Here is a 27290-nt window from a genome sequence, read left to right as displayed (position 1 = left end):
GAAATGCCATTATGTGTATGTAAGTAATGAAAGTGTACACCGTGATTAGAACTGATAAATGACTGAGCATGTTACAGGTGTCAGTTTTATAAATGTCCATTTGATATGTAAGGTTGTTAAAGACAGAGGAACAGTTGTACATAATACCCTAGAAAAATATAGATTCATTTCCTAATTATCTTGTTCAATTAGTCAAGTATCATCTTTATTTGTCTTTCCTTAGTAAAAGCAACTTTATCTGAATTCCTAACATAAGTAGAATTGCCCAGAAATTTTCTTTGTTCACTTACGATGGACCACAATGTCTCTAAAACAGTAGAAAGATCTGCTGTAGATTTCAAACCTTGATCATTAAACATTGATCCCCACTGCAGCTGTATTAGGAGAACACGCTGATCCACAGAGATCAGTGCTGGGGCCTCGCACTTCTGCAATTTATAAAAATTGACTTGGATAATGGGACTGAATGTATAGTTATTATGTTGTGATGGAACATAAGGCTATAAAAGGATATGGATAGAATCAGTGAGTAAGCAAAGAGCTGGCAAATGGACCATAATGTGGGAAAATGTGAAATTATTCATTTTGGTAAGAAGAACAAAAGGAGGATATTGCCTAAATAATGACAGATTACAAGGCTGTGCAATGCGGAGATTTATCCTCTGTGGAAAGATTGGACAAACTAGGCTTGTATTTGCCGGAGTTTACAAGAATAAAAGGTGACATGATTAAAACGTAAGATCCTAGGCAGACTTGACAAAGGTTATGTGGAATAGATGTTACCTCTTATGGGAGAACTTAGAACTAAGGGTCACTGTTTCAAAATACGGGGTCACCCATTTAAATCAGAGACCATAAGATGTCGGAGCAGTGGAGGCCATTGGTTCATTAATTCTGCTCCACCATTCAATGAAATATTTGCTGATCTGATAATCTTCAATTCCACCTTCCTGCCTTCTCCCCATAACTCTTGATTCCCTTTCTGATTTAAAAACCTGTATAACCCAGCCTCGACAGCACTCTGTCATAAATAATTCGGTAATTCACTACCCTCAAGAGAAGAAACTCCTCCTCTTCCCAGCCTTAAATAGGACCCCTTACTCTGAAATTATCCCTGGTGGTCCCAGACCCTCCCACAAATAGAGACAACTTTTCCATATCTACCCTATCAAGCCCCCTAAGTATTCGATATGTCTCAATAAGATCACCTCTCATTCTTCTAAGTTGCAATGAGTACAAGGATGCTAAAGAGATTTTTTTAAAAAGTCAATTTCGAGTCTTTGGAACTCTCTCCCTCAAAAGGTGGTGGAAGCATAGTCCAAGATTATTTTTAAGGCAGAAATAGATAGATATTTTGATAAGCATGAGTAAAAGATTATTAGGGCCTGGAAAGAATGTGGAGTAATCAAATCAGCTACAATGTCATTATGGAGCAAGCTCGAAATTAAGAGGTTTATTCCTGCTCTTTATTTATATGTTCACTCAGCTCCCATGGTGATGGTTTCTATAGCTGGATGTCTTGCTAACACTCCCAAATTGAAAGAGAATAATTGCACGGAGCAGGAGAGGGGGAATGAAAGTTGGAGATAAACAAATAATCATGGTTGTCAAATTAAAACTAAAGACAGTTGCTCAGAAATCAACACTAGTGCAAGAAAGTGTGTTGGCACTGCTCACTAATAGTTGAGGGTAGCTTAGAACAAATACAACTGATTCAATGAAAGTGTGGTCATCTCTCAATGTTACCAGCTGAACTAAAACCTTAACAGTTGGATTGACCTGGGGAGGTCTTTTGGCTATTCTTTTCTTGAACCAAAATTTTTTGGGTCCAAGACTTGATAGCCATGGAACAAATGAACAAAGATCAGGAGTAGACCATTCAGCCCTTCGTGATTGTTTTCTTGTTCAATAAAATCGTAGCTGATCAGATTGTAAGGTCAAATCTGCATTCCTACTTACCACTGACAATACCTCAGCTTGTCTGCCTTGACCTAAAAACTATTCCAGGGGTCTGCTTCTATCGTCTTTTCAGGAAGAGAGCTCTGAAGAGTCATGACCCTCGGAAAAGATAATGCATCACTTTTGTTCAATTGGCAAACCCGATTTTTAAACAGTGACTCCAGCTCTAAATTCACAAATTAGAAGGATCGTTGTCTCCACATTAATCTATCAACTCTATCAACATTTCTCAGAAACCTAATGGACGTGTTCATGATATTGCCAAACAGTAAATCCTTCCAACACCCCTGTGAAAGGAGGTGAAGAGGGGAAGAGACTCCTGCACCCTCCCATATTAAAATTCCATACACAGATTCTAGCCACAGGTTGTACTCCATGGCAAGTGTCTAATGATAGTAAGTTTATTGAAACTGCCAGCAAACAAACAGTTAAAAGAAGGAATTACTATCTAGCGCTTCAGACAATTGGGCATATTAATGCCAGTGTTTGAAGTGGAGGATGGAGTTGCAAAGATTTTGTAAGAAAAAAATTGTGATTGAATTTTAAACAAAGCTTTCAATGTTACAAATTACCATATTTTGTTTGAACATAGGTACGCAAGTAAAACTGAAAGTTGTAGGTAACTTGATGATTTTGTTGTGATACAATTGAAAATTATGTACAAAATCTGCTGGCTATCTGAACTCATGTGTTCTCTTACAGTGCTACCACCTGTACTTGTGCCACGTCATAGTGAATTTAACCCACAACATAGCCTACTTGTCAAGTTTCGCAATGTGCCTCTGGCACCGCAGAGTGAACCATTGATGCCACACAATGTTACTTTCCCAAGCTCTTTTCATGAGCAAATAAATCCGACTTATCTGCCTTCACAAAACAATGTTTTCCCTCAGTCATCAAGCAACAGCAACTATCCCGGCTCTCCTGCCAACTCTGATCCAAGAACCTCACACCAACTCACAGGTACCATTTCAATTATTATTAAGGACAAAACCTGTCACAAGTTGAGAACGTTTAAAAGAATTTTACAGCAAAATGAAATCCTTTTGAAGAGAAGATACTGTAAGGATTGTAAAGGGAATAACAGATCCGGTTTCAGGAACTCTGGTATGAATCTTTTAGAATTCACTGAAAAATGGAATTAGTCAAAAGTTGATGCAAATTTTTAGTTAAAGCAGAAGCAAAGTGACTCAGCAAACTACAAACATAGATTTTTTTGAGGATAAAGTTATAGAATTCTTAATGAAAGATAAAATGCTGTGATGTTTAATTAAAAATACAATCACTAAAGAATGCTAAGCATATTGGCTATCTAAATTACTGGTTTCATAGAATGTATGATAAAGCAACTTGATAATATAACAGTAGATTTAGGACTTCTAATAGGACTGTTGTTACAATTCCTCATGAGGCTGGTAATGAAAATAATTTCAGTGGCATTCAGTGAAATTAAGACACTTGTTTAGTTTACCATTAGAACCCAGAAGATGGCAGTACAGGGATTCTCATCAGCTTTGTTTTCTTTTCAATCATTCATTCATCCTGGAATTATATGAGACACTGGTCAGGCAACAGCTGAAATTTTGTATACAGTTCTGTATACAATACAGGAAGGACATAATTGCTCTAGAGATAGTATAGAACAGATTTACAAGTGCATTGCCAGGGCTTGAAAATTGCAGGAATGATCAACAACTGGAAAGGTTACTGTTGTTTTCCTTAGAAAATAGGATAATGAGGGGTGAATTAATTGAAGTGTTTAAAAATAATGAGGGGCTTGGGTACAGTCTAGCAGAAAGACCTGTTTGCTCTGACAGAGAAGTCAATTACCAAGGGGCAAAGGAAATTTGCAGAAGGATGAGTGTAGACTTGATGAAAATGTTTTCATCCAGAGGGTAATGGGTATCTGGAATTCACTGTTCGGTTTGATTTTCAAGGCAAAAACTCTCAACTCATTTTCATGGAACCTGCATCTGCACTCGAAACCCCATAGCCAGTGGATTAGGTGCTACAAAGCGGAATTAGAAAGTGTGGCTAGTTTATTCAGCTAGTGCAGACATGATGGGCTGAAAGGCTGTGCTGCAATGTGTCAATAGTTTAATCTAGGTCAGTAATTCATGTGGGTACCTAAGTACTTTATAAATACAATAAGAGGTTCTGCTTCTACCACCATTTCAGATCTCTAACTTACTCAGTGGAAAAATTATCATGTCTTCCCTGATCCTTCTATTACTTTAAATCTATTCCCAAATGGGTAGTGATGTCACACTAAGGGAGATAACTCCTCCTTATACACTCAATCTCAGTTCTCCATGATTTTAGACTGCCTTCTCTGTTCCAAAGAAATCAACCCCAGTTATTCAGAAACAAATATAGAACCTTTTGGAAAAACCCAGCAGGTCTGGGAGCAACGGGGAGACAAAGCAGAGTTAATACTTCAAGTTCCATGATCCTGCTTCAGAATTCCCAGCTATTCAGTCATTCCTGATAGCTAAAGTTTTCATTCTTAGCAATATTCTCACAAATCCTCTCTGTATCATCACTAATGTGATCACATTACTGTCTGGTTCACTAATGTCCTTGAGGGAAGGAAACTGCCATCCTTACCTGGTCTGGCCTGCATGTGACTCCAGACCCACAGCAATGTGGTTGACTCTCAACCGTCCTCTGGATAATTAGGGACGGGCAATAAATGCTGCCTTGCCAGCGACACTGTCATCCTGTAAATGAATAAAGAAATTAAACCTTTTTTCTGCAATGTGATAACTAGAACAATATGCTGTACTCTAATTGTAATGTCACTACTGTTTTGTACAGTTCTGTTAGAATCTGTCTGCTTCATATTCTGTGCCTGAACTAATAGAGAAAAGTATCCTTTATGCCTTCTCAATTTTTTTTTTACATTGTAACATCGTGGGTCACATTGTTTATAATTTGAGACATGCATGTGGTAAGTGCAGCATGTTTCAGAGGAACAGATGTATTTTGGCCTACGACTCTGAAAGCTCAAGGCCACTCCTTCCTTGATGTCTGGATCTGCTGTAGACCAATCTATTACACTGGTTACTCAAAAACGCCATCATGGTCATATCACATGACTACCACAACAACGGAAAGGGAAATAGAAGTTTGTTTTCGTCTAGTTCTTCTTATGGTGGTTCCAACATGATTTGGCTGTTACTTTAATAAAGGAAAGTACTGCAGATGCTGGAGATCTCAAATAAAAACAAAAGGTGCTGAAGAAACTCAGTCGGTCATGCAGCATCTGTGGAGACAACATTTGAGGAGTCCTATTGGACTTGAAACGTTAACTGTGTTTCTCTATCCACATCTGGGGAGGTAATGGCCTTGTGGTATTATCACTGGACCATTACTCTTGAGACCTTGGTAATGTTCTGGGAGCCAAGGTTCAAATCCTGCTACGGAAGGCGACGGAATTTGAATCCGGTAAATATGCAGAATTAGGAGTCTAATGATAACCATGAAACCATTGTTGATTATCAGGGGGTAGAAAAAAACATCTGGTTCATTAATGTCCTTTAAGGGGGAAAGAAAATTGCCATCCTGATCTGGCCTACATGTGACTGCAGGCCTACAGCAATGTGATTGACACTTAACTGCCCTCTGGGCAATTAGGGATTGGTAATAGATGCTGACCTGAACAGTGATACGCACATCATGTAAATGAATAAGAAAAAGATGCTGTCATAGTTGCTTATTTCTCCAGTATTCTCCAGTATTTTCTGTTTTAATTGGATCTTGCCTTACTTGTTTGGGGAACCCGATTTTTTGTTGTAAAAGATCAACTTAGAATAATTATGCATACGTCTCACCTAACTGATAAAGTCAACTTTTCCACTGTTAACATTGACCGTGGTCTGTTTGCAGCTAAAACACCATCACCTCCATATGGCCACACAGATAAACCGGTGATGTGCGACATTCAGCCAATGGACACCTCAAGTGATTCATCATTAGTTCCACAGTTGGTTGATTGTAAAGGTAAGTTGACACAGCAGTTTGTTGCACACTAAGTATTAAGATTACAACAGGAATAAATATATCTAGAGATGCAGGTCACCCAAATCTATGATGGAGCATATTTGTCTGATTATCACATAGGACTGATCTGCGACATGCATTTACTTTAATTGTATGCCATAATTAGTGGAATTAGAGAAATGTAGAGTATGGTCTCAAATTTCAAGACAATCATAACATTGAGTGAATAATTTTGCAATGAATTTAAGTAACTGTTTCTTATTGTTTTAAGTGTGGTGTTACCATGACTGTTGCTTTGCTGACTATTTTGCTTTAGTTTATTTTGAATGTTAAATCAGTTTTTATTGATTGTATTTCATATCATTTCAATGGCTTGTTTTTGCCTTTCTATCTGTGAGAGAAATGTTATTAACTATTGCATTGATTACTTGGTCATTAACTTTGGTAGTGCTAATAGCCATGAAATCAATTGGCATAAATCCTTTGATATGAAAGGGAAATGAAGGGAACTTTCCCAGACTGATTTGCACAGTGGTTTAAGTCTTCTCCTTTATGGTGTGATTCAAAATTGCACCACGAACAACTTTGTAGCTTAAGTATAGAACTGTGCAGACCAAGAAGGACATGCGTTTAATTTTTATACGTTCTTTGGCAGATTTTTTTTTGGTGAGATTCATGGTGGGTGGTTTGCCATGGCCCATGTCAACCTTTCTCATATAATCCTCTGGTCATTAACTATACAACGGGCCTCTCCACCATCCATCTTATGGAATCATGCAGCGAGCTTGGTGGAAATGTTAGACACTGCCAGAACTTTGTGATGTCCGCAGTGCTGGCATCGTATTTAATCCCCAACTCCATGGCAATTCAAATGCTGCAAATCAAAAAGTGCCCTCCACTGCTCTGCTCCACCATTGTAACTGAGCAACTCCCCAAAAAGGGACTGAAGAAGGGTCCAGTCAAAACGTTAACTCTGCTTTTTCTCCACAGATGCTGTCAGACCTGCTGAGTTTTTCCAGCAATTTCCGTTTTCTGCCCAAAAAGGGAAGCTGGCTCCTGTTTCGCCAACAGGAAGCTGAGGACTTATTGGATAGGGTAATGGAAAGTAAGTCTGTTGTATGGCCACACCACAACCAACCTGGACAGACAGAACAGCCTGGGTTAATGTGATGTCTGGTGTTAAATACAACCCCCAGTAGTGCTGAAAGCAGCTTGATCATTTTGGGGCTGTGCAAAGGTAAGTACCATATTTTCTCTCTGATGTCCCTCATACTGATACAGCGACCACTCACTTAGAATTTAACACGGACACAAACTTCTCACCAACGCTCAAGTAGTGCTGACTCGTTGCTCACTAATGCATGCAACACATCCACTCAATGGCTGTCACCCACCTCATCCCCACAACCTACTAACTCTTCCTGTCCTCTGCATTTCCTGTTCACTCACAGGGGAAAACCTCGACACCTCAGCTGCTCCTGCATCACTACTAACTGTGTTTTTTTCATATGTTTTTATTCAATCTCTCCCTTTGTCTCATTGCAGGAAAAGGAGTCTCCTGACCAATCAGATACGGTGAAGAACAGTGACAGACATTAAGCTTCTCATCCCAAAATGAAGAAGAAAATGCTGGAGTTTACTGAAGAAGAACGTAACAGTTCAGTGGATCACAGTGACCTCAAATGGGAACCAAACCAATAAGCTTCATTGTGCTGTTCAGCTCTCCCATTAACACCAGTGAGAACTCATTCTTAACCCCCACAAGCTTTTCGCCCTTTTGTACAACTAGTTCCCTCTCTTAGATACCAACAATTGTAGATGCTGGAGTCAGAGTCAATACAGTGTGGAGCCAGAGGATCACAGCAGGTCAGGCAGCATCAGAAGAGAAGGAAAGTCGCTGTTTCGGGTCGGGACCCTTCTTTAGAACTACTGTGTTCCTCCAGTTCCACACTGTGTTGACTCTAGTTCGCTCTCTTCTCTTCTGCAGACTCTCATGGGACCCAGCAAAGAACCACAAAGAAGAGGCCAGCATTGTGGATTCTTCAGCTCCACCTTCATCTCTGAGGAGGAAACCAAACCACTCTCAGAAGATGCACCAATCACCTGCACCCTGCACAGGCTCAGAGGCTTCTACCCCGGTGAATTCTCTATCTAGATTGGACATGGGAGCACAATCTGGTGAGCTCATCACCTACATGTCTCTGCAGCTGGCTGAGGATGGTACAGCTCAGGTCACTGGCACACAAGGGACTGCCAGAGACCTGGTAACTGCTATGCCACAGGAAGAAGATGATTCTATTGTCTTGGCTATTAATAAGATTGTAAAAATGCATGGACAGGCAATCTGAACTGCAGGCAGATTTGTCAAAGGCCATCAATAAATGGGATCAGATGGTGAAGGAGTGCATCGTAGATGCATGTATCTGTCTGTCTCATGGGAAAGTTGGCGACATAGAGACATGTCCTCACTGGGCATGGCCATACACATTGACCAAAATTCTGTCGCTGTAGCCGTTGGTGTTCAGCATCAGTGTCAAGTTGAGTGGGGTAACAAAAGACCTTGATCTCAGTCCAGCTGTCCCTTCCTCTCAGAGAGGGTGGTGCCAATAGGTATTTACAGGGATGAGGAACAGCACAAAGGACTTCTAGAAGCTTTCTCTCTGATACATTTGGTCACTGCATGTCAAGGGGACTCACTGTCTCATCTCATGACAAAAGAAGTGAATTGATAGCACACATTGAAGTAACAATGATCTGACAGCCATGACAGAGATGTGGCTGCAGGACGGCAAGGAGTATATGACTTTCAAGAGGAAATGGAAGTTAGGTACAATTGGAATGGTAGCTTTGTATATCAAGGATAATAGGAACTGCAGATGCTGGAGAATCCGAGATAACAAGGTGTAGAGCTGGATGAACACAGCAGGCCAAGCAGCATCTTAGGAGCACAAAAGCTGACGTTTCGGGCCCAGACTCTTCATCAGAAAAGGGGGAGGGGAAGGGCGTTCTGAAATGAATAGGGAGAGAGGGGGAGGTGGATCGAAGATGAATAGAGGAGGAGACGTGGAGCGGAGACAGACAGGTCAAAGGGGTGGGGATGGAGCCAATAAAGACGAGTGTAGGTGTGGAGGTAGGGAGGAGCTAGGTCAGTCCAGGGAGGACAGACAGGTCAAGGGGGCGGGATACACCACTGAGGCAAGATGCCAGCTCTCCGACACTTCCTCCTACTGTCCCCTGGATCATGACCCTTCCCCCGAGCACCAAACCATCATCTCCCAAACCATCCACTACCTCATCAACTCAGGTGACCTCCCACCCACAGCCTCCAACCTCATGGTTCCCCAACCCCTCACCACCCGTTTCTATCTCCTTCCCAAAATCCACAAACCCGCCTGCCTTGGTCGATCTATTGTCTCCACCTGCTCCTGCCCCACTGAACATATCTCCATCTATTTCGACTCCATTTTCTTGCCCTTGGTCCAGCAACTCCCTACCTACATCCGTGACACCACCCACACCCCCCACCTCCTCCAGAACTTCCAATTCCCCGGTCCCCAACACCTCATCTTTACCATGGATGTCCAGTCCCTATACACCTGCATTACCCATGCAGATGGCCTAAAGGCCCTCCACGTCTTCCTGTCCTGCAGGCCCGACAGTCCCCCTCCACTGACACCCTCATCCGCCTAGCCAAACTTGTCCTCACCCTCAACAACTTCTCTTTCGATTCCTCCCACTTCCTACAGATAAAGGAGGTGGCCATGGATACCCGCATGGGCCCAAGTTGTGCCTGCCACTTTGTAGGTTATGTGGAACAATCCCTCTTCTGTACCTACACTGGCCCTAAACCCCACCCTTTCCTCTGTTACATCGATGACTATATTGGCGCTGCCTCGTGCTCCCACGAGGACCTTGAACAGTTCATCCACTTCACCAACACCTTCTACCCCAACCTTAAGTTCACCTGTACTATCTCTAACATCTGTCTCACCTTCCTGGACCTCTCTGTCTCCATCTTGGGCAACCACCTAGAAACCAATATCCATTTCAAGACCACTGACTCCCACAGCTACCTAGAATACACCTCCTCCCACCCACCTTCCTGCAAAAATGCCATCCCCTATTCACAATTTCTTCGCCTCAGCCGCATCTGCTCCCAGGATGAGGCATTCCACTCCCGCACATCTCAGATGTCCTCGTTTTTCAAGGACTGCAACATCCCCCCCCAGCAGTGGTCGAGAACGCCCTCGATCGTGTTTCCCGCAACTCATCCCTCACACCCTGTCCCCACAACAACCACCAAAAGAGAATCCCCCTCGTCCTCACATGCCACCCCACCAACCTCCAGATACAACGCATCATCCTCCGACACTTCCGCCATCTGCAGTGTGACATTTTTGCCTCCCCATCTTTGTCTGCCTTCTGGAGGGACCACTTTCTCTGTGACTCCCTTGTCTGCTCCACACTCCCCTCCAGCCCCACCACACCCGGCACTTTTCCCCAGGAAGTGCTACACCTGCCCCTGCACATCCTCCCTCACCCTCATCCCAAGATGACTTTCTACATCAAGCAGATGTTCACCTACACATCTCCTATTGTGGTATACTGCATCCGTTGTACCCGTTGTGACCTCCTCTACATTGGGGAAACCAAGCAGAGGCTTGGGGACCACTTTGCAGAACACCTCCGCTCGGTTCGCAACAAACAACTGCGCCTCCCAGTCGCAAACCATTTCAACTCCCCCTTCCATTCCCTCAGACGACATGTCCATCCTGGGTCTCCTGCAGTGCCACAATGATGCCACCCAAAGGTTGCAGGAATAGCAACTCATATTAGGCTTGGGAACCCTGCAGCCCAATGGTATCAATGTGGGTTTCACAAGCTTCAAAATCTCCCCTCTTCCGACCACATCCCAAAACCAGCCCAGCTCGTGCCAGCCTCCTTAACCTGTCCATCCTCCTCTCACCTATCCCCATGTCCCACCTCAAGCTGCACCCCCATTTCCTACCTACTAACCTCATCCCGCCCCCTTGACCTGTCCATCCTCCCTGGACTGACCTATCTCCTCCCTCCCTCCCTAGCTACACTCACCTTTACTGGCTCCATCCCCGCCTCTTTGACCTGTCTGTCTCCTCTCCACCTATCTTCTCTATCCATCTTCAATCCCCCCTTTCCCTATTTATTTCAGAACGCTCTTCCCCTCCCCGTTTTTTGATGAAGTGTCTAGGCCCGAAACGACAGCTTTCCTGCTTCTAAGATGTTGCTTGGCCTGCTGTGTTCATCCAGCTCTACACCTTGTTATCTCTCTATATCAAGATTGGCTTTTATGTAAAAGTTAAGGATGACAAAGGTCCAGGAGATCAGGGTGTAAAATCACTGAGATGATGAGTGGCAGAAGTTAAGGGCGGCACGGTGGTTCAGTGGTTAGCACTGTAGTCTCACAGCACCAGGGACCCGGGTTCAATTCCATCCTCGGGTGACCGTCTGCGTGGAGTTTGCACATCCTCCCTGTGTCTGCGTGGGTTTCCTCCTACAGTCCAAAGATGTGCAGGCTAGGTGGATTGGCCATGCTAAATTGCCCGTAGCGTTCAAGGGTGTGTGGGTTATGGGGGATGGGTCTGGGTGGGATGTTCCAAGGGGCGGTGTAGACTTGTTGGGTTGAAGAGCCTGTTCCCACACTGTAGGGAATCTAATCACTAATGAGAATGATCTTTTGGTGTTGTAATGATAACTGCAATGTAGTGCAAAGAATACAAGAAATACTATTGAGTGTTTGCAATAATGGGGCATCCATAATCATGGCTGTCTTTAATCAGCACTTAAACTGAATAAATTAAATTGGCAACAGAAACATAGGAACAGGAGTAAACCATTGAGCCCACCGAGCCTGTTCTGCCATTCAGTACGATCATAGCTGATCTGAGCCCTAACTCCATGTACCTGCCTTCGGCCCATATCCCTTGATACCCTTGCTTAATAAAAAATTTTCTGTCTTAGGTTTAAATTTAACAAGTGAGTTAACATCGACCACCGTTTGACGAAGAGAGCTACAAAACCACATCTCTCCTGAAAGGCCTGGCCCTAATTCGTAGACTCTGTCCCTGGTTCTAGAATTTTCAACCAGTGGAAAGAGTTTATCTTTTTCTACCATATCTTTCACCCTCAATACCCTGAAAACCTCAATTAGATCACCCTTTAATTTATAAATTCTCGAGAATGAAAGTCTAATTTATCTAATCTCTCTTCATAACTTAACCCCTGAAGTCCAAGTATGATCCTTGTAAACCTGTGTTGATCTCCCTCCAGGGCATCCTTCCTAAGATGTGGTGTCCAGATTTGCTCACAGTACTCCAGGTGGGGTCTAACTAAGGTTTTGTATAACTGCACCATAATGTCAGCATCCCTATATTCCAGCTCTTTAGATATGAAGAACAGCATTGCATTAGCATTCTTCAGTATTTTCTGCACCAGTTTGTGCATTTTAAAGAGCTATGCACCTGAACCGTCCAATCTCAATGGATATCCACTGTACTTAACTTTGGTCTTTCTTAAAAAAAACCACAATCTATCCCTCAGATACAGTAAGAACTGCCGACGCTGGAGTTAGAGTAGCACATTTTGGAGCTGGAGGAACACAGCAGGTCTGGCAGCATCAGAGGAGTAGGAAAGTTGACATTTTGGGTCAGGCCATTTCTGAAGAAGGGTCCTGACCTGGAACATCAACTTTCTGATGCTCCAACTCCGTACTGTGTTATTCCAGGATCTATCCCTTTTAGGTCCAAAATGAATAAACACCCTCACATTTGCTTTTATTAAAATCTATCTGCCACAGCTTTGCCAATGCACCTACATATTAACATCCTGTTATAACTTTATGCTGTTGTCAACACTGTCTATAATGTTGTCCAATTTTGTGTTGTCAGATAATTTGGATACTTGACCTTTTACATCACCATCCAGTTCATCTAGGGTGACTAATTGAGGCGCCTACACAGATCCCTCTCGGACGCTACTCGTCATGTCCTGCCAATTTGAATACTTACCCATCATTCTAACTCTGTTTCCTGCCACTCAACCAATTTCGTATCCATGTCAGTGATTTCACCTTAGATCAGTGTCCTGTGTGGGACTTTATCATAAACCTTCTGAAAGTCCAGACAAACAATATCCATTGACTTACCTCTGTCCACCACCTTTGTCATCTCTTCAAAAAACTCTGAGGTCGGTACCCTTGATGAGGAATTCCTAGAATGTTTTCAAGATTCATTCCAGAACATGCTGTTTTAAGAAACGATCAGAGTTCAGTTTATATTAGACCTGATACTATGTTGAAATTAGTTAGTGATTTCAGAATTAAGGCACAACTGACAATCACATGAATGTTGCATCAGTTTGAAAGGGAGAGGATTGGGGCTCAGACCATTACTACAGAATTCTAAACCTAAATGTGGGCAACTATGCACACATGAAAGTGAACTGGCACACTAGATTAAGGATCAAACCAATAGAGAAGCAGTACTGAAATTTAAGGGGATACACAGAATAAGTGTGTTCCTACTATAAACAAAAAACCCCTAAAGGGAGTATTCACCATTCATAGTTAATTAATCAAGATAGGGAAGGCATAAAACTTAGCAAATAGACAAAATATTTTACTGCATGAAGATGAATGGCACATAAAACAATTGGTCAGAATATTAAGCACTGTAGACAATGACTAAAATTTTAACCAGGAGGATGAAATCAGAGCATGAGAGGAAACTTGGTCGGAATGTAAAAATAGATAACAAAAGTTTTGACAGGCATTTAAAAGGTTGAAATGATTGTTAATGAGGTCAGCCAAGTGGACCTCATAGAATAGGAATTCCCTGATTGGGGCTGATAATCTGGTCCAATCAGGGATCCCTGGCTGGCAGATATAAACAGAAGTGTCAGACATCCTGTCACTCTGAGAAAGCTGGATGAGACTCGAGGACTTTCCAAATGTAAATAAAAGTTACAGGATACTTCCCTGTGTGGAATTACTTCACTGACAATGAGGGTAACATATGCTCCTGAGGAAATTTACTCACAACAATTGTCTTTGAGTTGGGATGAGCATTTCTGGCATTGTGCCATTGCCTGGGAAGTTTGACTTATTCGATCCTGCCATTAAAGACTGGGCCCAATGTGTGGAAAGAATGTGTTACTCTTTTTCCAGACAAATGACATTGGGGCAGATAAAAAGCAACAAGTAATTCTCCTGGCAGCTTGTGCACCCACAGCATTTTTGCTAATTAGGAGCTTAACTTTCCCTGAGGCACCAGATACCAAAATCTTTCAAGAGTTGACTGATTTAGTTAAGGAATATTAGGACCCCATGCCTCCTCTAATTCTGAGATGCTATCAGCTTTACTCAGCAATCTGAGAACAAGGGAATCCATATCGGAGTTTTGGACTAGGTTAAGACAGCTGGCAGATGCATGTGACTTTGTTTTAACCCTCAGTGAGATGCTCAGATACAACTTGCTATTTGAGATTAATGATATAACTGTGCAAAAGTGCCTACTAGCTGAAGCCCAATTAGACTTCAAACAGGCACTGAAACTGGCTTTGTCATTGGAAAATGTGGCAAGTGGACCCTATGAGTTGCAGGGTATTCCAATGGAAGTGGACACTCTCACCAGTCCAACTGAGCTTGGGAAAGGCCGTTGAGAAAAGGCAATTGCATTGTTAGACTCAAACATATTCTGAACAGAGGGACTGTAGGTTAGCGCACAGCAAAATCCCAGAACAAAGTCAAACCTTGGCCAAATGGTTAAAATTATCATCAGGATCCGGATGTGGTTGCTACCGGTATGTGGCTTTGAAACAGCAAATGAGTCCCACTAAACTTAACTGGAGTAAGAGAACTTGTAACTGGTATCCAGGAGAATGCATCTAGCTTGGAACAGTTAAATTGTTTAGCAAACTCCAGTCAGAACCAAGCAACCACTCTGCCCAGGAGAGTAAAAAACTACAGAAAGTGATGTGCACAGCCTAAACCATCATGGAAATCAAACTCTCATCCATGGATTCCATTTACACAGCACACTACTGTGGAAAGGCTGACAACATCATCAAAGACCCATCACACCCCGGTAATGATCTCCTACAAACTCTTCCATCAGGCAGAAGATACAAAAGCTGGAAAACATACACCAGAAGGTTCAAAAATAGCTTCTTTCTGGCCGTTATTCGACTGACGAATGGACTCTCCAGCCTCAAATAATGCTGAGCTTGCCAACATGGAAGTCACCTAGGGCACACGCTGTGCAATGTAACCTGTACACCTCCATCTAAGTCTTTTTGATCTGTACAACCTTGCTTACTATGATCTGCCTGTACTGCTCGTAAACAAAGCTTTTCACTGTACTTCAATACACATGGCAATAAATCAATCAATCAATCAATCAAATTAAATTTCTCATTAAATGGTCACCCAATTCTAATGGCAATGATATCGGTGCAGTTGTTTCTGTGATCGCAGATCCAGTCTTTAACAAAATTTGCTCTGGACTCTAACTGTTAAGCTTGAGCAAGACTTCAGCTAAACTGAGAACCTTATACCAGGGAACCTTTACAGAATAAAGGTATAATTCGGTTCTAGTGTCTTATGGGAAACAGCTGGTTCAGACTGTTGTGAAAGGCCCAGGCCTAATCTTAATGGGGTGAAGCTTGTTAAGAAAGATTCACCTTGATTGGCTCAACATTTTTTTGATTAGAAAGTGGCCGCCTGAGTGAAGTCCTAATTAAACACCTGGATGTTTTTCAGGAAGGACTAGGGACTATCAAAGGGGTCAAGGCCACCTTGCATGTTGACCCAGAAGAAATTCCATGATTCTGTCGGGCCCACCGAGTGCCATTTGCCCTATGGGTGAAAGTAGAGACAAAAATCAGGAGGCATGAAAATGAAGGAATCATCAAGCCAGTGCAATTGGCAGAATGGGTGACACCAGTCATACCAATTGTGAAGCTCGACATGTCGCTTTGTGGGGATTTTAGACAAATACCAAACCTCTTTTCGTAGCTGGATAATCAACAAGTAACAATTTATTTATCTAACTGTAATAGTGAACAAATTAATTAAACTATTAACAAACCCAATAAATCACCTCTAACTACTAACTATTCCAAAATAAAGCAAGATTCTAATGGTATACTGTTCCAATAAACACAGATCAAACACATATATTAAAAAATTAATTTCTCAAATTACAGCCAGGTTACGTGTCTTCCAGAATGTTCTGTGCTTTCTTCATCAATTCTTCTGTCTAGTTGTGCCATTGCTCCTGTTATGATTTAGATGGTGCTTTCACTAAGATATAGAGGAAGCTGTGACAGCCAGTGATTCTCTCTTGAGAGCTGAGGACCATTAGCTCTGATGAATGGTACCTAGCTCTGGGGTCTTTGTCCAACTGCCCCCTTTTTTTATACCCTTGATAACATACCAATATTTCTTACAATAGGGCCGGTGCTACATTATCAAAGCCGTCAGACTTTAATAGATTTTTGGTATCTAGGTACCTGGTTCAAATTGATTGGCTAAATTCAAAAGCCTGTTGTCTTGTTAAAAACTGCTAACTGTTCAGCCTTTCGAAAAAAATGTTTCAATTCAGGCACGCTCTGTGTACTTGCACACTTTCAAGCTGCTGCTCACAGACATCCATTTTAAATCTCTCAGCACAGAAAATATCTGTTCAATTCATCTGCCATCTGTATATCTTCCATTTCTAATTCCCAATCTCATTTCCCACAGGACTACGACTTATGTTGATATTCCAAAATGAATGCCAAACCTTCCTTCTCTGTCTGGGTGTATTAACGCAGTACATTAACCAAAGTTCTGGATGCATACGCTATTGGACGTTCCTCTCCATTGGGTCACCTGTGAGCTAAAACTACCCGGCTGCTGTAAGGGGAGGTATTGCATATCTCTTGGGATTATAGTGTGCCAAGACCTTAAAGAATGATACCTGTTTCTTCACTTCCCTGAAAGCTAAGGCTTGGCTATGTGACCATTTGCAAGACTCACCCTCTTTTTTTAAGAGTTGATGCAATGGTGCCAGGATGGAGGTCAGGTTATGTATGAACATTCCCTAAGAATTCACCAGCCTAAGGAAAGACCTAAGCTCTAGTACAGATGTGGGAGCCAGGGCTCCTTTGATCACCATCACATTATCTTCCAATGGGTATTACCTGGTCTTGTAGACTCTAGTCAAAGCAGGTCTCTTGGGGGGTCTGGAACACACATTTTCCCCTTCTAAAGCAGACACCCACCTGGGCGAAAAATCTAAAGATTATGTCCAAGCTCTCTAAGTGCTCCTTATTGGTCTTCTCTGTTATTAACACATAATCTACATAAAAGATGACATGGGTAAATCTTGCAAAATGCCCTCCATTGTCCACTGAAAAATTTCACAGGCTGATGATACCTCAAAATGGTAGCATCAACCTCTGTTGACCCCCATCTGAGAACTAAAACCAAAACACCCAGAGAGGAACACCATGCACTATCATCTGTAAAAAGATTGTGAAAAGTGACTGTCAGGGATTTAGTTTATTGAACCATAGCGCCGCCTCTTGCAGGCAGACACAGTGCTGGTGGTACCACCACTGGAAGAGTCGATAATGATTTTAAAACTTCCTGGATACACTTCCAGCCACAGCTGACAGTATCAGACTTTGGATGCAGAAAGATCTGATCCTGGCAAAACTGAAACAACTGGTGGTGACAGGGGAAACCAAAGGGCCATGACCTTCTGGACCCAGAGAGACCAGATCACAGTACAGGACGGCATATTATTATGGGGAGCAAGAATGATTGTCCTGAGCAAAGGTTACAGCCAGATCCACCAGGATCAGCCAAGGGTTTGCAAACTGAAGATGTTGGTGAGAAATTATGTCTGGTAGACAGGGTTGAACACAGACATAGTTGTATTGGTGCAGCAGTGCCCAGAGGACAAAATTTACCATGGGAATGGTTGGGTAAACCTGGACTCAGTTACACATCAGCTATGCAGGTCCTTTCATGGGCTCAATGTTCTTTGTCATTGTGTATGCCCAGTCAAAGTGGCTGGATGTGCATAGAGTTCATTCATCAAACATAGGGTCAACGATTGAAAAACTCTGTTCATCTTTTGCAATGCATGAACTCATAGAAGTGTTGGTCACAGATAATGGGCCATCAATTACCATCAGGGAACTTGACTATTTCCTAAAGTTGAATGGCATTCAACATTTAGGGAGGCAGCTCCATTTCATTCATCATCCAATGGTCTGGCAGAAAGAGCAGTCCAAACATTGAAGGCAAGCTTAAAGAAACAGCTTACAGCTTTACTAGATACCAACTGTCCTGGTTTCCATTTGATTATAGGACCACCCCTCATGCAACTACAGAGATAGCACCAGCAGAGTTGCACTGTCAGTTGTGAAATTCGCTGATTAAACCCTAAGAGGGAAATCACAAATTCTTTTTCTCTATGGTGAGGTTCTGATTTTTCTGTTTTCACTGTATTTGTCCAGCTTTCTCACCAATGCCCACACTGCTCAAGGGAGTGGAAAATTCCACCTAGTTTTGACCAGTCATCTTTATTAATCTCAGCCAAGGGGTCAATGAAGTGACAACAATCGATGTCCAAACTCCCAGGCTCAGTGGGAAAGGGAAACATCAAACAGGGTGTCTGCTCCTAATCACATTAAAGACAATTTTACAGAATTGTGTGCCTCTCCGTACTCCTCATCCATGATCTCATGCAATACATGAAAAGCAGCTGCATGAGCACTGTATTGAAAGGCTGTTGTCATGATACATAGCCATACATATTAGTGCATTGACAAAAGGAAGGAGAAATTTGGAGAATGTGTCTGACAGGAACTGTGATTGATATAAATTGAATGTGCAACAACTGATGGTTGTGTCATACAAACATATGATTTAGGAATGGGTGCAGGTCCTTTGACCAGCCCTAGGCTGCTCCACTATTCAATACAATCATGGCTGATCTGATTGTGGCCTCAATTCCATATTCTCAGCTCCTCACCCCAATAATCATTGATTCTCTTGTTGTATGAGAATCTATCCACCTTGTCCTCTCACTGATCCCTGAGGAAGTGTTCCAAAGACTCATAAGCATTGTGAGAGAAAACATCTTCAACTCTGATTTAATTGATCAATCTTTACTTTTGAAAGGTGTCACCTAATTCCATCCTCTGCCACAAGATGGTGGTACAGCATTTATCACAGTTTTTGCTGCACACCATTAACAGAATGGCTAAATCTGCAGAAATTACAAGGCTAACAAGAATGGTAGACTCCAAAAGCTGAGCAGAAAAAGCTACAAGGGAATTTAAATACCTTTAGGAATTGGGCAAATAATGTTAGATCAAATTGAACATAGAGTGCTTCACATGGATATAAAAAAATCCAGGAAAGAACTAGTATTTGTATCAGAAGAAAATAAGTGCGTATGTGAAGTGAGAGAGAGCTGGGTCCTGACTGACAACAAAATTGAAACTATTGTTAACATGCTTTCAGCAGCCACCCTATTTAGTACACTTGGGATCTTAAATGTTTCAATTATATGACCTCTCATTCTTCTGAATTCCAATGGATACATACCCTGCTGGCAGGACTTTATTCTTATAAAATAGCACCTCACACTATCAGTCAAGTGAATCTTCCCTAAAGTGACATGTTTGTATCCTTTCCTAAATAAAACCAAAATTGTACACAGTAATCTGAATGTGGTCTCACCAATGTTCTATACAATTGTAGCAAACATCCCTAATTTCATATTTAATTCCCATTGCAATAAATGACAACAGTTCATTTGTCTTTCTAGTCACTTGCTGTATTTGCACACTAACGTTGTGTGATTTGTGTACTGGACCCCCAGGTCCCTCTGTTCTGTGATCTACCTACTTAAAAAAAAATTGCTTTTGAATTCTTCCTGCCAAAAAGAACAAGTTCACTTTTTCCCATTATTATACTTCATCTGCTATGTTTAAATGCCCCTGACTTATCTGTATTCTTTTGAGGAGTCTTCATGTCCTCTTTACAACATACTTTCCTACCTATCCTTTTATCATCAGCAAATTTAACAACTGTGCATTCGGCCTCCTCATCTAAGTCATTATTGTAAATTGTAACAAGTTGAAACCACAAGTTGATCCCTGCACTATACTACCTATTTACATCCTGCTGACCCAAAAATGACCTATTCTGTGCTTCCCATTAGTCAACCAATCTTCAACTCGTAAATATCAGCCCCCTATAGCATCAGTTCTTACCTTTCGCCTGATAAGTTCTTCTGGACTTCTATTGATTTTTCACTAGGGTCAATAGCCTCCAGGATTAGAAACAACAGCAAAATCCTGCCAAAGTATTTGAATAAAAATATAAACGTGACTGAATGAAAATTACAAATGCCAGTAGCTACCACACTAATTTATACTCAAAGGTAAAGAATTTTTTTAGTACTTTTTTTTGTTACTGTAATGTTGGTAAGTACAGATGAGATGTGCCTAGAGATGTGTCAAACCCTGTCAGTTGATTTCTTTTCAGATTTACAACCTGTCTGCTATGAAGAGCCAGATCACTGGTGCTCTATTGTCTATTATGAACTAAACAATAGAGTTGGAGAGGCTTTCCATGCATCAGCAACAAGCTTACTGGTTGATGGATTTACAGATCCCTCCAATAATAAGAACAGGTTCTGCCTTGGACTGCTGTCAAATGTAAATCGAAATTCTACAATTGAAAACACCAGGCGGCACATTGGAAAAGGTCAGGAACATAAATAAACACTTTTTCTCTTCAAAAGGCTATGTATTGTTAAACCTAGAATTTTCTTAGTTATTTTTGGACTTTTCCCTTCAAATCTCCTGAGAAATGTACATCACTCTTCTGAAACCAACTTGATGGAATCAGGAACTTATCTGTCGGGAGAAGTGTAAAAAAGGGTTGAGAAATGCGGACAGGTTGTGAAAGACAGTGCTAAGGGATTACCATCCAAACTTCATAATAACTAGTCTGGCAATGTGTGCCCTGGATAACACACAAGAATGCAGCACACTTAACTATGCAGTTATAAGCAGTGTTTCAGGCTGTACCAGTGCACATCACATAAAATGAATTGCTTTAAATTGCCATGACTGTTACTATGGAAGTGGATATGGCTTCCATTATACAAAAATCTCCTCCTCACAAAAAACAATGATATGAATATGCTTGGTAGTGGTGATTGAGGAAACACACCGGGAGAATTCACTATTCTTCCTCAAATAAATCCATTGAATTTCTAACACCCACCTGAACAAACAGTTCAGTTTAAACTTTAGTTTCCACCATATAGTTTGACTAGAAATATAAAACAGAACTGCATAAATTCACTGTAAAGTAAACTTTTGATTAAGGGTTTGGATTCTCAGATGATATTTGTTTTCAGGGTTAACTGTAGAATTGCAAATATAGCGGGACAACCAAATGGCATAGTGCATTCATACGTTGGCAGTGGATAGCATATATAGGTTGAGACATCTCAAGTAAAGATTAAAAGTACAGCTATTTCATTTGGCCTTTCAAACTAAAGATACAGTTTTCGATGTTCAGTTTTTGCTTGCATCATTAATTGCAACTAATCCTTTAACCAGAATACAGACATGGCTGATTAGTATGCATTCATTTCAAATCCCGAATTGCCCTGAAAAGATGGTGATAGGTGTTATTTCTGAATTATTGCAGGCTTTTTAGTGACAGTACTCTACCAGATGTAATTCAGCCTCTGGAATATATTGGGAGTTGCTACTTCTGCTTTCTCTCATAGTGTATGTGTAAGAGCAGATGATGAGGGAAAAGTCATCGATAGGGTCATTATTAGAGTTTTTGAATCGTGTTCCTGGATTGCCTCTAAGTTCAAAAAGCTAGATGATTTTATACTCAAAGGTAAAGAATTTTTTTAGTACTTTTTTTTGGTACTGTAATGTTGGTACGTACAGAAGATATGTGCCTAGAGATGTGTCAAACCCTGTCAGTTGATTTCCTTTCAGCCTGTCTTATACACTCTTAAAGTAAATCATGTTTAGTTTAAAAAAAATCCTTTTGGAGTTTTCATAGTATTCATTTTTGAGAGAAAGATTCTTAGGCAAACAGACGTAATAAACACTTTAAAAAATCTTCCAGGTGTTCATCTATATTATGTTGGTGGTGAAGTTTATGCTGAATGCTTGAGTGAAAGCAGTATCTTTGTCCAGAGTCGCAACTGCAATTATCAACATGGCTTTCATCCAACTACTGTTTGCAAGATTCCCAGTGGTTGTAGCCTCAAGATATTCAATAACCAGCTCTTTGCCCAGCTCCTAGCACAATCTGTGAATCATGGATTTGAGGTGGTCTATGAATTGACAAAAATGTGCACAATTCGCATGAGCTTTGTGAAAGTAAGTACTTAATTGGTATTTTAGAGCAATGGTTTTTTTTAAATTATGTGTAGCTGATGATATCCAACACCCAAAAAGTTCATGTTATTAAAGGCATATTCTACTACTGTTAATACACTATGGAATTCACACCACAAAAAAAGATTTTCCATTGATGCTATTTAGTTTAATTTTCAGAAATTATAGCTGTAAGTAACAATTAGTGGTATTTAATCTGTTTTGTGGATTGTAACATTTGCTCACTGCCAAGATAAGTATTTGGTCATTGTTTATCATGCTTGGGGAATAAAAGCTGAATGGTGGATTAGAACTATTAATTATATAAAATGTAAACTTGTATATAACTTCTTAATCCTTATTCAGGGGTTGCTGTGTACTTTAGGCCATTAGATCTTTTAGACCTTAACAATAGCTTCTTTTAATAAACCAAACTGATAGGAGAGTAGATTTTTGGATTTCACCCATACACAACCCAAACTCAGCCCCACCCTAAACAAACCAATGGCTGAATGCCTGAAGCAACATCCGTTTTCAGTCTACCATTTTGACTGTTGCCAATGAGGCTGCTGAAGTGGTAGGGGAGGAGTAAACTGGCTGGCAGTCATACTTCAGCCTGAATTTGAACATAGTGCCAGCAGCAAAGTGGAAGGTGCTGAATCCTTTAAATAGGATCCAGGTAGCAAAGTTGGTTCGTCAGCAAGGATTTAGTTAGGATTATGAGGATCAACAAGTTGAAGAAGGAGGAGATGGATCTCATAGAGAACACGAGCTTGAGGCAAGACAGAACACAAACTACAGAGCAATTGAGGATGGGGTAGAAGAGGAATCTTTCTGGCACAGGCAGCTGAACAAGCCGTCACTAAGGCTGAGACTAAGAAGGCCATTAACTTGTTTCTTTTATCAATGGAGGTAAGGCTCGAGAAGGTAAGGAAGAGGAATTAAGGAAGAAACAAAAATTGCCTTTGCACGGGTGGCGCAGTGACACTGCTGCCTCACAGCACCAGGGACCCAAGTCCGATTCCAGCCTTGGGTGACAGTGTGGAGTGTACATGGTCTTCCCGTGTCTACCTGGGTTTCAGCCATATGCTCCAGTTTTCTCCCAAGGTCCAAAGATTTGTAGGTTAGGTAGATTGGCAATGCTGAACTGCTCCATAGTGTTCAGGGATGTGCAGGCTAAGTGGATTAGCCATGGTAAATGAGGGGTTACGGGGAAGAAGTGGAATGTTGGTAGGAGGGTCGACATGGAATGGGTTGAATGGCCTCTATCTGCACTGTAGGGATTCTATGATTCCATAAATATTGAGCAGTTCCATCAAAAATGAGCTCATGTGGATGCTGCTTTATGATCAAGTCAAATGTGGCAATCTTGGGTTTAACAAATTGCGTGCCATAGAAATTCTAACCTGCATTGCATGGTCAAGAGAATGTAGATACTTGTTTTATCAGGCACAAGCAGAGTGGGAGAATATAATGGTATTACTCGGAGTGACACATCAACAGTAGAGAAAAGAACATGATGGAGCAGATAGGTGGCTGCCGCTGTGAGAAACAGAGGGGAAAGGCGAGACAGCTAGAAGTCTGAAAGTGCCAATGTATGTGAGTTGAGGAAGGATCGTGTTGCAGGGATGCAATGGGATCCTGCCATCCAGAGAACAGGATGGTGGGGGGGGGGAGGGGTGGAGGGGTTAGGGGGCACAGTGAAATTCAAGGAAGGGATCAGATTTGGCTTTGTTAGAGACAAAAAAATACTGCAGCTGCTGAATCCAAGATAGACAAACAGGAGGCTGGACAAACAGTAAACCCAGCAGCATCTGGAGGAAAGGAAAAGTCAATATTTTGGATGTTACCCTTCTTCAGGAATGCCTGGTTTGCTGTGTTCTTCCAGCCTCCTGGTTGTATACATCAGATTTGGTTTTGTCATTGACTAATATGAATGGAAAATACATGCAATGGCAACATCGAAGCAGTGGCCCTGAATGTGGATCAGCAAGTTTATAGAGTTAGTTAGATGTTATGGAGGGCAGTGAACACAGATTGAGTTGAGATGAATTGAGATGGAAGTTGAAATCATCAAGGGCTAAGTCATTCAGTGTAGAGACCATGGAAAAACATCAGAGGTTATTTCAGAAAGTAACTTGACATGAGCAAGTAGAACAAAACTAACTGATTATGCCTAGATAAGTTGCAGAGAAAGCGGTCAATGACTAGTATGGCTTCCAATGCTATACTCAAATATCTACCAATATCAGCAGCAATCTTTAAACATGCAGATCACAGTTGGCCAATTAGTATTGCTTTGTATTGATACTAATACTAATCGCATTGGGGAGGCAATGGCCTCGTGGTATTATTGCTACCCTGTTAATCCTGAGACCCAGATAACTTTCTGGGGACCTGCCATGGCAGATGGTGGAATTCGAGATCAATAAATATCTGGAATTAAGAATCTAATGATGGCCGTGAATCAATTGTCAATTGTCAGGAAAAACCCTTCTGGTTCACTAATGTCCTTTAGGGAAGGAAACTGCCATCCTTACCTGGCCTGGCCTACACGTGACTCCAGACCCACAGTAATGTGGTTGACTCTGAACTGCCCTCTGGGCAATAAATGCTGGCCTTGTCAGTGATGCCCTCATGAATGAATAAAGGTAATGGTTAAGGTGTGAGATGTTGCATTTTGGTAAGGCAAACCATGGCAGGACATATATGGTTGATTGTAGGGTCCTGGGGAGTGTTGCCAAACAAAGAGACCTTGGGGCATAGGTGCATAGTTCATTGAAAGTGGAGTCACAGGTGGACAGGGTGGTGAAGAAGTAGTTTGGTATGTTTGCCTGTATTGGTCAGTGCATTGAGTATAGCAGTTGGAAGCCATGTTGCAGCTGTACAGGGCATTGGTTAGGCCACTTTTGGAATACTGCATTCAGTTCTGGTCTCCCTGCTATAAGAAAGATGTTGTTAAACTTGAAAAAGTTCAGAAAATATTTACAAAAGTGTTGCTGGGATTAGAAGGTTTGAGGCATAGTAAGAGGTGAAGAGAACATAGAACATTACAGTGCAATACAGGCCCTTTGGCCCTCAATGTTGCACCGACCTGTGAAACCAATCTGAAGCCCATCTAACCCACACTATTCCATTATCATCCATATGTTTATCCAATGGCCATTTAAATGCCCTTAAAGTTGGCGAGTCTACTAGTGTTGCAGGCAGGGCATTCCACGCCCTTACTACTCTCTGAGTAAAGAACCTACCTCTGACTTCTGTCCTATATTTATCACCCCTCAATTTAAAGCTATGCCACCTTGTGCTACCCATCACCATCCAAGGAAAAAGGCTCTCGGGCTGGGGCTTTTCTTCCTGGAACATCAGAGGCTGAGGGGTGACCCTTTGGAGGATTTTAAAATCAGGAGGGGCATGGATAGGGTCACCCCTCAGCCTAGGTCTTTTTCCCAGGGTAGGGGGTATCCAAAAATAAATGGCATAGTTTTAAGGTGAAAGGGGAAAGATTTAAAAGGGACCTGAGTGGTAACTCTTTCACACAGAGAGCGATATGTGTATGGAATAAGCTGCCAGAGAAAGTGGTGGAGGCTGGTACAATGACCACATTTAAAAGGTATCAGGATGGGTCCATGAATATGATGGGTTTAGAGGGATGTGGGCCAAATGCTGGCAAATGGGACTAAATCAGTTTAGGATATCTGGTCAGCGCAGACGAGTTGGACCAAAGGTTCTGTTTTCATGCTGTATGACTCTATAATTCTATGGTCAAGTTATATCATTTGTGAATTAGTAATAGAGCATTTAAACATAAGCTGGCCCTTAAGACTGCCCACATGTTGAATTCATGGAATTGAAGTTCAGTCATTTCCCAGTGATTCCCTACGTGAATCAATTTCCACGCTTCTATTGGACTGCTTTTGGAGAACCATTTTCAGGAACCTCATAAAAGATAGTAACTAAATGTTATAGAAATGCATTTTAGAGAAATAAAACATAAAAGGAAATCTGCACATTTAAAACTGACTTTTTTTAAATCATTTCAGGGCTGGGGAGCAGAGTACCATCGTCAAGACGTTACAAGCACTCCCTGCTGGATAGAGGTTCATCTGCATGGCCCCTTACAGTGGCTGGATAAAGTTCTAACACAGATGGGCTCACCTCACAATCCCATATCCTCAGTCTCTTAATATAACTGTATATTATCTCCCTTATCACAAAATAAAATTGGCAACAGTTAAAATGAATGCATGCAATGTATATGAGCATTTCCTAGTTTTATATGTGCCATTTACTTTTAATTATTGCATGTTACATTTGGCTTGTTAATCCTCATACCTCATACAGTGTTCTGTCAATTAAGGTGTAGCAAATTTCTATGTGAAATCCAAGCAACCTTCAGTTAAATTAGTTGACCTTGGCAAGTCAAAAGATGCTTTAACTTATTGTTGGTGATTACAGCTATTCCTCAGGGTACTTTTAAATATACATACGATTTCTGAACCTTGTTAGAAACACCTAAGAAAGGAAAACAAATTGCAGATGGTGGGTACTCACCTGTTCATATATTTACTAAAGGTTGCAATTAAAAAATAGAGAATTCTGAATGAATTAGACTTAAATATTAAATGATCTAACAACTTGAAGTAAGAATTTGATGTTTTTAAAATATAATCTTGTATTTTATAGCAACTAAATCTAACAATTTAAACCTGCACTTTTAAGTTTAAAATTCCACGTGACAAATATATATTGGATCTATTTAGAGTAATTGAGTAATTCAGCACAAAAACAGGCCCTTTGGCCCAACTCAATCGTGCCCACCAGGTTTCCTAAACCAGACTAGGTCCCATTTGCCTTCATTTGGTCCATATCCC

At 41.4% G+C, this 27290-nt stretch overlaps 1 protein-coding gene and 1 long non-coding RNA gene across 4 annotated transcripts in view; one reads left to right on the top strand and one right to left on the bottom strand.

Annotated features, from left to right (window-relative positions):
* Positions 1-26603, top strand: part of smad9 (SMAD family member 9) — a 29336-nt gene extending 2733 nt beyond the window's left edge. The window contains exons 2-7 of one of the 3 annotated variants that reach the window (XM_048532869.2): positions 2662-2922; positions 5848-5922; positions 14612-14650; positions 20546-20767; positions 22163-22419; positions 26460-26603. In XM_048532869.2, the coding sequence (XP_048388826.1) occupies positions 2662-2922; positions 5848-5922; positions 14612-14650; positions 20546-20767; positions 22163-22419; positions 26460-26603 (998 nt within the window). Of the gene's footprint in view, positions 1-2661; positions 2923-5847; positions 5962-14611; positions 14651-20545; positions 20768-22162; positions 22420-26459 lie in introns of all 3 variants that reach the window. The other 2 variants (XM_048532868.2, XM_048532872.2) reach the window with 2 other exon arrangements.
* On the bottom strand, positions 4566-20355 carry LOC132209776 (uncharacterized). The gene is made up of 3 exons (XR_009445861.1): positions 20272-20355; positions 13142-13239; positions 4566-4679 (listed from the first exon to the last, which is right to left on the bottom strand). It is a non-coding gene; the product is annotated as an uncharacterized LOC132209776 (long non-coding RNA).
* Positions 26604-27290: the final 687 nt, after the last annotated feature.

This window comes from Stegostoma tigrinum, chromosome 6 (assembly GCF_030684315.1).
Source record: "Stegostoma tigrinum isolate sSteTig4 chromosome 6, sSteTig4.hap1, whole genome shotgun sequence".
NCBI lineage: Eukaryota > Metazoa > Chordata > Chondrichthyes > Orectolobiformes > Stegostomatidae > Stegostoma > Stegostoma tigrinum.
This window is presented reverse-complemented; position numbering and strand designations above follow the sequence as displayed.